General features: G+C 35.4%; 1 protein-coding gene across 1 annotated transcript; it reads right to left on the reverse strand.

The window, feature by feature from the left end:
• Positions 1-12684: 12684 nt before the first annotated feature.
• On the reverse strand, positions 12685-13740 carry LOC131617893 (uncharacterized). Its single transcript, XM_058889163.1, has 4 exons — positions 13599-13740; positions 13400-13501; positions 13136-13302; positions 12685-12952 (listed from the first exon to the last, which is right to left on the reverse strand). Exons 1-4 carry the CDS (start codon positions 13708-13710, stop codon positions 12845-12847), a joined length of 489 nt encoding a protein of 162 aa, XP_058745146.1. The 5' UTR covers positions 13711-13740; the 3' UTR covers positions 12685-12844.

Raw genomic sequence — 13740 nt, forward strand, 5'->3', positions numbered from 1 at the left:
TTATGCATAATCTTTGCTAGTTATTTTTATAAGATAAATTCGTATCTACCAAACTCAAAAAGTGGGTAAAATACCTCCTGTATAAAATACCTTGAAAACAACAGTCAATTGTAATATTTAATAAATAATTAATTATGTTAAAATTAGATGACATCTTATAATTGATTGAATGTACATTACTTAACTTTTTGTGATTGGTAGAGAAGTTGTCCCCTTTACAATAATGATTTTGAAAATTAGTTTTTGGAAAGTTACAGGGGATTTTACAGTAGCTATTCTCTAGCTTTGACTGTAGCATTTGTTTTCACTTTTCATTGGTTGGTCAAAGTTTGAATTTGGTTGCATTAATAGTTAGCTTGTTTGCTTGCAAGGTATAATTAAAATTGATTAATTTAATATTGACTTATTAAGGCTGAAGTTAGGTATCTAATTTTACATCTAATAAGACTCGTATAGTTTAAGGTATTTCATTTTATTATTTTCATGAAAATGCATTTATTAATCATAATATTAAATATTGATAAATTTATTGACTTTCTATTTGTTTAAGTTTAAAAGTGGATATTTTCGGAGCCCTCAAACAATATTATAAAAGTATATTTTGTGATAAACGCTTCATCCTTATCAAGATAATCAAAATAAGATCGTACATCGAATTAGTGTATCTTTGGATCTCATATTTCATTCTTTGTTTTCTCAAGTATTACAATGTCATGACTTACATGAATGATTGCTCCATAATTATATGCATCCATCATGCAGCATGGTTACATACATGTTACTCTATTCCATGCACATGGTAATGCTACTTTGATATGGGTAGGCATCCTCTCAATTTCCTAAAAGAAATAGAATATTTTATTATTATTATTATTATTATTATTATTATTATTATTATTATATATATATATATATATATATATATATATATATATATATATATATATATATATATATATATATATATATATAGGGAATGTATCAAGTAGGAGGATTTTTAAATAAGAGATAAGAGGATTTAATGTTAACCATTGGATTAATCAAGAGAGAGAAATAATAATTATATTAATATTTTAATAAATAATTTAATTCTCTCTCTTGATTAATCCAATGATTAGCATTGAATTCTCTTATCTCTTATTTAAAAATTCCTCCTACTTGATACATCCCCTATATATATATATATATATATATATATATATATATATATATATATATATATATATATATATATATATATATATATATATATATATATATATATATATATATATATATATATATATATATATATATTATAGTTAAATAAATGTCACATGTCATAGAAATATGTGTTATTTACACACAAAACTATAATAATGAAGAAAACAGAAAGTGTGAAAAATGGAGAGGATCCTGGCCCACTTTGATACAATGCTTTGTTTCTTGCAACACAAACTTCTCTTCTAATACTCTCCCACAAACTCATGGAGAGGGCAATGCCACGACTTTGAGTTTGGTACGAAGTTTTTGGAAAGTTGCAGTGCCAGGGGGTTTTGTAAGTGTATCAACAACTTGCAACGAGGTGTTGGATTTTCATGTGTTTGGAAATAATTCGTTCACGGACAAAAATGAATATCTAACTCGATATGCTTGGGGTGAGCATGAATAATGGAATTATGTGATAGAAGAACAACACCGAGGCTATCACACAAAGGCGTGGGAGAAAGAAAGGGAACTCAAAGTTCAATAATGAGGTATTCTAACTGTAGTATATATAAGGTTGTATGTTCCAAGGCCTGACGTACTTGAACTGTAAGCAAGAGGTTGTTTCTTGGAGCTCTATGAGATAATATTTGGGCAAAAAAGATACAAGATTCTGAAGTAGAACGCCTATCATCCAGGTCACTTGCCCAATCTGAATCACTATAAGAACAAAAAGAGAATTTGCACGACAAGGGAGCTAGAGATACAATAAAACCATGATTGATGGTGCCACTTAGATACCTGAGGATGCGTTTAACCGTAGACCAATGCGCCTCCAGAGGGAAGGTCGTAAATTGGCACGCTTTATTAAGACTGAAGGCATCTAGTTGTGTAAGGGTCACATATTGCAAAGCTTCGACCATTGATCAGTATAAGTTAGGATCGTGAAGTTAAGCTCCATGTTTATTGAGCATGCAATTGCTAAGCATAGGAGTAGTAACACCATTAGCACATATTTGCTCTGATGAGTAAATCACGAATGTACTTGGTTTGGGTGAGAAGTAAGTTCCTTGAAGATAGATGTTTTATCTCAATGCCAAAGAAGTATTCATGAACGCTCATTTTCTTAAGAGCAAATGTCTCATAAAGAGAATCTATCAGTTTGTGAACCAACATAAATGATGAACCTGTGATCAAAATATCATCTACATAGATAAACACATAGATAGTGACACCTTGGTAAGAGTATATAAATAGAGAGTGGTCACATTTAATATGAGTGAAGCCAAAATTAACAAGAGATAAAGTCAATTTCTTATACCAGGCACGAGGAACTTGTTTGAGCCCATACAATGGTTTACGTAGCTTACAAGCAAGTGCACAGTCTTCCTTCCCAAAACCTGGTGGTTGAGACATATACACTTTCTCATGTAAAAATTTATTCTAGAAAGCATTATTGATGTCAACTTGTTACAACTCCTATTTGTCAATGAGAGCCAAATTAAGAATCACGCGAATGGTAGTTAGCTGGACAATAAGTCAAAACATTTCCTTAAAATGAAAATCAAAATGTTGATGAAAACCTTTTGCAACTAGCCTTGTGTTATATTTATTTACAATTCCATTGAGATTTTATTTCACTTTAAGAACCCACTTGCATCCCATTGGTTTTCTATGAGGTGGAATAGTAGTCAATGTCCATGTATGGTAAACAGAGAGTGCATCATACTTAAGTTTCATAGCTTGAAGCCAAGCTAATTAAGAAAGAGCTTGTTTGAATGAGGTTGGTTTTATGTGTGCTAAAATTGCTTAGGATTTAAGTGGCCTACTTTTTCCCTAGTTAACATAGAGTTCTCATTGAACTGATGCACTTAAGGAAGAGAAGAATTTTGAATAGTTGGAGACAATGACTCAGCTGAGCTACTAACATCAAGAGAAAATTGAGAACTAGATGGGAAGTTGATGTGAGGTGTATACCTAAATTAAGAACTGGCAGTTGGAGAACCTAATTAAGTAGGTGAATATATGTGATAATTGTATACAGAAAAACCAGGTACATACTTAGATTGTTTCACGGGAGACCTAGGATTGGACTTATTAGCCACCATAGAACCAGAAGACAGACTAGTATCAACTATCAATGGAGAAGAGACATTATCCATTTGTCAAAAGATAGGTTGGATAGGCACTTTATGAGAAGATATCCTAGGACATGGAAGAGACTCAGACTCCCTAACAAGTTCAAAGGATGAATGCGATTTAGAAGGAAATAATGTAGAAAAAGAAAATCAGTGTTCATGAAAAATAACATCAGTTGTTGTGGTGGCTTTGTTTTCAAAAGGGAATATAAGGGATGTCCAAAAAGTGAAAAATAGGAAATATGCATAACTTTTTGATTAAGCTAAGATCAAAGTTTGGAGTCTTTTATAAATCTAATTAAATGCTTTTGTAACTGATATGATTGACAGGGATATTAAATAGTGTATGAAGCCATAAGTGGTCAATTTTCTTAGAAAGACATAAGCCATAAAAGTAGAGATATTAAATATGTGGTATGTATAATTTTTATGGCATATGTCAAAATAATGTATGAAGCTATAAGTGATCAATTTTCTTTGAAAGACATATATGTGTAACTAAGAATGATACCACTTATGTCTTTCAAAGAAAATTGGTGTTACTTTTTCTAGTAGTATAAATACCACATATTTAATATCTATAATTTGTCATTGTTAAAATAGTAATATCAATTATTACATTGGTATTCTTTTGTCTTGGCATCATTACACCATGATTAATTGTACCCTTCATGTATCTAAGCACCCTTTTAAATACTATGAGATGATATTTTTGGTAGTTTCTCCACGAATTTGATCAACATTCCAACACTTTGATAGATATGTGGTCTTGTGTTGCAAAGATACCTTAAGGATCCAATGACGTGTTTGTACAGTGTTGCATTTACAAAGTCATCATTTGTCTCCTTCATCTTTGTTTTAGTTTCTAATGGTGTTGCAGTTGCATTAAAGTTGTTCATCTTAAACCTCTTCAAGATGTCTTGGCATACTTCTTATGGTATAAGAACATTGTTTCACATGTTTCTTTGAACTGCATCCCTGAAATTGTGACAAGTTCCTTAGGTCGGACATTTCAAATTCTTGCATCAGCTTCGACTTGACTTTCTTATCTCAACTTCTATTGAACATGTAATCAACAAGTCATCTACATACAAGCATATAATGATTTAATTGACCCTGTCAGCATCATTTACATGCACTCCATGTTCAGAGACACACTTTGTGAAACTTGCTTTGAAAGAGCCTTCCTCAATCTGTACACCTTCGACTCTTGCCCTTTGATTTAGAATCCTGGTGGTTGACTGACATTAGACATATTATTCCAAAGGTCCATTCAAAAATTCTAATTTTACATCCAACTGATGTATCATCCACCTTCTGAATGTTGCTGTTATTACCACAATTCTTATTGTCTCCATCCTTGCAGTAGGTGCGTATACTTCATCGAAATCAATACCAGTTTTTACATAAAATTTCTCACCACTAATCTTGTTGTATGCTTGGTAATCTCACCATTTGTCCTTCATTTAAGCTTGTAGATCCACTTCAAATCAATTGGCTTATTGCTAGCTCTTTCGGGAAGCTCTCAAGTCTTGTTCTTTTCGATAACCCTGAATTCTTCTTTCATGGCTTCCCACCAATTTGAATCAATCATGGCTTGATCCAAATTAATTGGTTATGCTTCAGCCATCGTCATTGCTTTTTCTATTAAGTCACCAATTGCAAAGAATGCTTAATCTATAAATATCTCATATCCAACTAGCCTTGTTTACTCAGTTCTCGTTCTAATCGATCTCTTGTCATTAATGTGCTATGGTGGTTCTTCATTTAGATTGATCTGGACTCCAGTTTGTTGGTATCTTCAAACACAGTTGTAACTGTATCTGACTCCTATTGAAGTGACCCATGACTTTAATCCCGCCTTTTTATCTCGTCAACTAGAACATCTCTATTGTTCACTAGTTTATCATCGTTCGGCGAATATAACTTGTATGCACCAGTCGAATGATATCCTTTGAGCATCATGGTCTGACTTTGATCATCCAGCTTCTTCCTCAATTGTTCATGTACATGCCTGAAGCACATTGATCCAAACACTCTAATATGACTTACATTTGGCTTTTGTCCTCTCCAAGCCTCATAAGGTGTCTTCTCGACCATCTTCTTTGTTGGACATCTGTTTAAAATATATAATGTTGTCGAAGCTGCTTGCTGAAGCGGTAAAGCGGCAAGCAAAAAGTAATAGGTATTATTTATTACCGGGTGATATAGGTTATATCGTATCGTAGTCCACAGAGATTGGTTGAGAAGAACTGCCGTTCGACTATCTCGCGTTCTAAGTTTCATGATTTGGGTGCGGAAAAGTAAATGCGGGAAATGTAAATAAAAGCAGATAAACAATCTCAATAGCCTAAGAGAAATAGTTATGGAATTGCATTTCGTTCTACCCGTCGAATACTTAAATCTGAAGATCTATCGCTCGACACTCACAAGACGCATCAACATCACCGGGCATCACCCGAGATGCCACATCGGTGCCCATGTCTGCAACACCGACGAAAGCTCAACCGTACTATTCACATCAGCGATTTCTCCACCGACACAAACAACACGGAGGCATTAAACTCGATACCCACTACGATTGTTAGTCCTGAATCCATGTCTGCAACCCAGAAACTAACAGTTATCATTCCTAATCAAGATCTATGGTGTCCATGTCTGCAACAACACAAATCCAGAGCATTTAAGCAAAAAGATCAAGAACAACAACAATGATGATTTGTAAAGCGAATATATAAACGATCCCAAGATCCACAAATATACATACAATAAGAGTAGAAACATACATACAACACCCACCATTGGAATGAAACAAAGGGAAGAGAGAAGATGAACCGGAAAGATCTCACCGGTACAATGAAATCGAGTCAGATCCATGATCAATCCACTTGACGTCGCACCCAATGGTGTTTCCTAAGCCTCTAAACTACCAAAAAAGGATCAGAGCTCAACTTGTCAAGAAGAGGTGATAAAAAACCCTAAAAAAAGTGTTTTTACAACATATATACAAGTCTGAAAGTCGCAGACCGCGCTAAGCGCGCCCAGCGCGCTAAGCGGGCTGCTTTTTATTTTTCTTAGACCGCCAGACCGCGCTTAGCGCCAAAAACCCGCGCTAAGCGCCCAACTTTCTGCCAAATGGGTCAAAAATGCTCCCAGAGCCCGCTTAGCGCGGTCAAGCCCGCTTAGCGCGCTCAACAGAACAGCAAATCTTGTTTTGGTCATATCTTGAGAACCGTAACTCCGATTTGCGCCCGGTTCGAAGCGTTGGAAAGCTTATTCCATGCTCTATCTAACAATGAACAAATTGCAACCAAATTGATGAATTTGATCATCCTTATTTTGAGCCTTGCCCGCCGATGAATCGGTAAAATCGCGTGTTCGCCGCCGTGTCTTCGACACTTTATTCCTCAAAGCTTCGAACACACATAAATACCTACAAAAAGACAACAAAACTATCAAACGATATATATTTACATAAAAACGTAACAAAACACAAACGATACAAATATACACAAAAACGGGGAATTATTCAAACGGTATTAACAAAAAGTATCGATAAGTGCCACTATTTACAAACACAAAATAACTACATTTTGGCACTTAACAACTCTCCCCAACTTGAATTTGTTTGTCCTCAAACAAGGCCAAACACTCAACTCGCAAAAGTAAAAATCAAAGAATCAAGAATCAACAAGATTTGGAAAAACAAAACAATTGTACGGTTCAAACAAAAACGTACCAACAAAGTAAATACTTACCACAATCCTACAACGATAACATGAAAATGAAACGGATCCTAAGTACAAAAGTCATACAAGACATCCTAAAACAAAACAAGCTCAATAATGAATCACGCCTAGCAAAAACTCATCGGTAGATGAAAAACACCGAAAGGTGAGGACTTTGACACACACCCGACAATCTTGCAAACAATAGACAAAATTATGCATTCATCCAAAAATAGTATCGAAAATGCAACGGCACGAATCACAAGGGCTTTCAAGGTTGTAATGTGGCTCGGTTAACAAACAAGTGATAAGTCCTAAAGCTAATCGAAACAAAAAAACTTGCCTAAACCTAAGGGAGTAATTACTTCCACAAAGTTTCAAACAATATAATTTCAATCAAACTTCTTCTTTATCACAAATTGTCAAACCAAAACATAATACTTATTAGCACACTCTTATTCCAAACTCTTTTTGTTCTTTTCTTTTTCAAACTTTTCTCTTTTTTCTTTCCTTTTCTTTTCTTTCTTTCTCACATTTTTTTTCTTTTTCTTTTTCTTTTCTTTCCACTACCTCATATCAATCACATCATAAAGAGGCAAACACCTTCTCCCCAACTTGAATTCAACCATAACATAAAGTGAATACTCCCTACTTTCTAAGGCAAGGTAAAAATCCATCTAAACATCATAATTATAGGTCAAGAAAACAAAGATAATCAAAATCCATCAAAAAGGGTGAACTATGTCTCAAGTTCAAAAACAAAATGGACAATGACAAAAAGGCTCAAAGGGGGTACTAATGGTCACACACTCACAAGGTAAAATGACATTTGGCTTATGGTAGTTGCGCTCAAAATCAAACAAGTGCCTTGATCACTTTCGTGCATTCACAAAATCAATACAGACGAAAGATTAAACATAATAATATCCAGTTAAAACAAGAAATGTCGGTCACTCACATATATACACAATGGAAAGCCACCTCACATTTATGGTAAAAAGGGTAAACTAATTGTGATTCAAGTAATGAGCAAGTTATGCAAAAAGAATGAGTAATATGAAAATTGTACAAATGAAAAGTCTCCTAATCATGCTAAGCTATAGAAAGCGATAAACGAGTACCTTGCTATGTACAAATTCGAACAATCATTACCGCACAATTGGCATGTTGAATCAATCAAAATTGAAGAATTACCAAATGCGACTTCAAGTAATCGAGCCAAAATTTGAGTCTAAACAACAACAAAAGAATTAAAATTATAACTATAAAATACATACTATAAAGCCTTGGTGTAAGTGGGAAAAAGGTGAGGCAAATGAATCATTAAAAAGAATTCATTAGCCAAAAGCTACAGACCGCGCTAAGCGCGGTCTAGCGCGCTAAGCGCGCTACACCAGAAAGACAAAAACCAGTGCAACAAAACAAAAATTCTAGTGTGCCTCCACTTAACAACTATACATCTCATTTACAGAAAAACAGAAAAATAAAACCGTTGGGGTGCCTCCCAAAAAGCGCTCGTTTTACGTCGTTAGCTCGACGCCTTTTATTGTTTCGCGAATGGTAAGAAACTTCCTCGCGGTACGCCAATGCTTTCGCCTCAAACGCAACCTAAAGGAAACATCCTGCCCAAACACTTAACAAACGAATCAAAAGCAAAAGTTTATACAAGTATGTGTAAAAACACCAATCTACAAGGAATGGTGAAATTGACTAAACAAGTTGAAAATTGAAGATATGTAATTTAAGAGCTAATCCGAGTTCAACTTGTTTAGTAAGTTCACCAAACAAAACGAAACAAGTATAACTATACAAGTATACATCTATGCACAAAATATACAATATGGACATATTTACGAAACTTAAAACACAAAACCATCGCGATGCGATTAATCTCAAAACCAATCCCCGGCAACGGCGCCATTTTGCTGAAGCGGTAAAGCGGCAAGCAAAAAGTAATAGGTATTATTTATTACCGGGTGATATAGGTTATATCGTATCGTAGTCCACAGAGATTGGTTGAGAAGAACTGCCGTTCGACTATCTCGCGTTCTAAGTTTCATGATTTGGGTGCGGAAAAGTAAATGCGGGAAATGTAAATAAAAGCAGATAAACAATCTCAATAGCCTAAGAGAAATAGTTATGGAATTGCATTTCGTTCTACCCGTCGAATACTTAAATCTGAAGATCTATCGCTCGACACTCACAAGACGCATCAACATCACCGGGCATCACCCGAGATGCCACATCGGTGCCCATGTCTGCAACACCGACGAAAGCTCAACCGTACTATTCACATCAGCGATTTCTCCACCGACACAAACAACACGGAGGCATTAAACTCGATACCCACTACGATTGTTAGTCCTGAATCCATGTCTGCAACCCAGAAACTAACAGTTATCATTCCTAATCAAGATCTATGGTGTCCATGTCTGCAACAACACAAATCCAGAGCATTTAAGCAAAAAGATCAAGAACAACAACAATGATGATTTGTAAAGCGAATATATAAACGATCCCAAGATCCACAAATATACATACAATAAGAGTAGAAACATACATACAACACCCACCATTGGAATGAAACAAAGGGAAGAGAGAAGATGAACCGGAAAGATCTCACCGGTACAATGAAATCGAGTCAGATCCATGATCAATCCACTTGACGTCGCACCCAATGGTGTTTCCTAAGCCTCTAAACTACCAAAAAAGGATCAGAGCTCAACTTGTCAAGAAGAGGTGATAAAAAACCCTAAAAAAAGTGTTTTTACAACATATATACAAGTCTGAAAGTCGCAGACCGCGCTAAGCGCGCCCAGCGCGCTAAGCGGGCTGCTTTTTATTTTTCTTAGACCGCCAGACCGCGCTTAGCGCCAAAAACCCGCGCTAAGCGCCCAACTTTCTGCCAAATGGGTCAAAAATGCTCCCAGAGCCCGCTTAGCGCGGTCAAGCCCGCTTAGCGCGCTCAACAGAACAGCAAATCTTGTTTTGGTCATATCTTGAGAACCGTAACTCCGATTTGCGCCCGGTTCGAAGCGTTGGAAAGCTTATTCCATGCTCTATCTAACAATGAACAAATTGCAACCAAATTGATGAATTTGATCATCCTTATTTTGAGCCTTGCCCGCCGATGAATCGGTAAAATCGCGTGTTCGCCGCCGTGTCTTCGACACTTTATTCCTCAAAGCTTCGAACACACATAAATACCTACAAAAAGACAACAAAACTATCAAACGATATATATTTACATAAAAACGTAACAAAACACAAACGATACAAATATACACAAAAACGGGGAATTATTCAAACGGTATTAACAAAAAGTATCGATAAGTGCCACTATTTACAAACACAAAATAACTACATTTTGGCACTTAACACTGCTTCACCCCAAATTCTCCTTGGCATAACTTTAGCTTTCAACATGCTTCTTGTTATGTTCAATATACTTCTATTCTTTCGTTTAGCTATACCATTATGCTCTTCATGCTCCATACCTTCCTTATTGCAAAATCTAGCAAATTCTCTAGAAGTGTATTCACCCCACCATCAGTTCTCAGTTTCTTCAACTTGCATCCACTTTGTTTCTCGACATGCAACTTAAAATTCTTGAACTTTTTGAATACCTCACTATTCTTTTTGATCAGATACATCTACATATATCTAGTGAATTCATCTATGAAAGTTAGGAAATAGTTTTAACCTCCATTCTACCTTACTTTGAAAGGTCAACACACATTAGAGTGAACTAGCTCCAGCTTTTCCTTCTACCTTATAGGCAAGTCATGCTTGAATGATTTCCTATCCCGCTTTTCTTTACAACATTCCTCGTACACCATCTTCTTCTGGTTGAGCATACTTAAACATATGAAGTTTAGATTTCCATACCTGTGACGTCATAGCCAATTTTTATCTTCTTATGCAGTAGAAGCAAGACAGTTGTTATTAACCGTGTTGATCTCTACCTTAGATTTTGTTGTATGCCAATGGTGCCTTGAAAATCAACCTCTCATCACCATCATACACCAGCATCTGATAGTTTTACAGCTTCATGTTGGAACCTTTTGCAAGTAATTAACCTATGCTTATCAAATTACTTGTCATCAAAAATACATAGAATACATCAGTGATACATTTTTTTTTGACCATCTTTTCTGACTATAGACATGTCTCCTTTTCCACCTGATGTGACGTGTCTTTCATCTGCAAACTTTATCACCTTCTTAACTGATTCATCTAACTTGGTGAACCAGTTTTTATTACAAGTCATATGGTTGCTGCATCTTGAATCCAGGTACCACATGTTGGTTTGCTTAGTGGTCGATTGAGTGTTTATCATGAGTAGCATATCACCAAAATCACTATCTCTTGCATGTGCATATTGTGCTTCATCGTTAACTTTCACTCGTGCTTTCTTATTTCTTCGACGGTCTCGGTCATAATAGACAAATCCTTGACAATTGTAACACTGCACCTCTTTCATGTCAACTTTCTTCCCATAATACTTGTTTCACATGTCTTTCTTGGTTGAATCACAGTGATTCTTTGAATTCTTGCTAGACTTCTCATCATTAGCAAGATTATTCCACTGCTTTTCCTTCTCTTTTACAGCCTTCTTTATGAATCTTGCTTGCAGTGCCTGTTCAGCCACCTTCTCCCTTTTTGAGTTTCTCTGCTTCAACCTCACCTCATGAGCCTCTAATGAGGATTGAAGTTCTTCTAAATTCATCTCAACAAGGTTTTCGAATCTTCAATGAACACTACAATGTAATTAAAATTTGCACACTTTCTCAATCTTTTGCAAATTGTTGATTGATTCACCACACGCCTTCATTTGGTTCCCTAACAGCACCACTCATAAAAAGAATCATGAGACAGATTCATCTTCGTTCATCTGAGTCATCTCGAATTGCTTTCTAAGTGTCTAGAACTTCATCCTCTTCAGCTTTTCACCTCTATCGTATAAGTTCTTCAACTTTTCCATCTTTCTTCCTTTGATCATTGTGTGCAGCTATCTGAACATCATCTGCATTCGCTTCCAATGCCATTACTCCATCGTTCACGATTTCAGAGACATCTTGAAATTTGAAGATGACTATCATCTGCACAACCCCCTGTTCGTAGCTCTCACCTTTGATACCTGGTAGATTCATTGGAAATTGCGTTGATGTTATTGTTTCGTTTGCCATTACAGATCACTCTTAATTGCAACCCAAACTTCTTATACCAATTTATTGGAACAAATGAAACCATTAGGGTTTCAAAAAAGATGAGAGAAATGAGAGAAATAAGAGAAAAACTATTAACTATAAAATTAGGATTTTTTATTGTGTGAAGTTGTTTTATTTACATCATGCAATGCCTTTATATAGGCAACTATAAAGCCCAGGCCTAAAACTTGCAAAATACAAAATCCAAATATACTTACAGAATGCAACTATATTATCTACAATTACTTAGACACACTACTCTCACTCAGTCAAACGCTTCGACTAATACTATCTACCATACAAAACATTAAATTATATATATTACTCCGACATATTTTTAAGCAAATATTTTAATTTTAGGTTCATTGAGTAATGAATGTATCTAGTCTATTATGCAGACCAGATAAAGCAAGCATATATATGTAATGTGACAGTTAAACTCGGGTTGGACAACTTATTTATTATTATGAGTAAGAAAACATTTCAGTAGTCATAGTCCGAATCATGACAATTCACTAGTTAACATATGACTTCAAAAATAAACCATAAACAATGCTTAAGTTTCAGATCAGTCCTAGGTCACTTAAATAGCAGATACTGAAGATTTAGCGCCGATGGTGAAAGGAAAGGTGATACAAGTAAACACACCACCGTCCTTATTATCGAAGGTCAGCTTCACATTATAGGTACCCTGCAAAAAGTAGCACAATTTTAAGCAAATAAGTCATCAAAGTTATATAAAAACTACATTGTCCTAGCAAACAACAGCGCGTCTTATAAACACATGCTTAGATCATATATTATTCGAAGTGAATCTCTTAAAATTGCGCTCACACGCAAGCACATGTTTGGTATGCGATAAATTGAGACTAACCGGCGGGGTGACTGGAGGCAATAATTCAGTGTGAGTGAGCAAAAAGTGGCCTGGACGGACAGGAAGGGATGTTTCCTCGTTGAGATCATGGTAAAATACAGCAGGTTGTCCTTCTATCCCAGCATATGAAATTTCATATATTAAATTACCTTTACGAATTAGAACATCTGCATCAAAAAGATAAATATCATTTCAATTAATTTCCTATTTTAGTAAACGAATCAAGTTTTTGCTATAGACTAGAAGAGAAAGAAGTATCTTGACCAGTATAAGCTTCAATTTTGAAGGTGAATGGCTCTCCTCTCACCACAGGGTCAGGTAATATTTCTACACTGCTAACCTTCACTGCATAGTCCAGATTCTTTTCTGCATAGCACAATATACTCAAATTAATAACCAAATAGTTTAACAAACATACTGAGAAAAAACAAATTAAGAGTAAGCTTTAGGGTAGTATAATTACGACAGTATTTAAGATTCTGAGATTCAGCTTGAGCATGAAGAGAAGAAAGTAGCAAAAGTGTTGAGGATAAGCATAAAATGATGTTGAGCTTTGAAGTAGAGTAAACTGCCATGGCTATGTGTTAGTCTGCTACAAAATCTTT

The sequence above is a fragment of the Vicia villosa genome, linkage group LG7 (assembly GCF_029867415.1).
Source record: "Vicia villosa cultivar HV-30 ecotype Madison, WI linkage group LG7, Vvil1.0, whole genome shotgun sequence".
Lineage (NCBI taxonomy): Eukaryota > Viridiplantae > Streptophyta > Magnoliopsida > Fabales > Fabaceae > Vicia > Vicia villosa.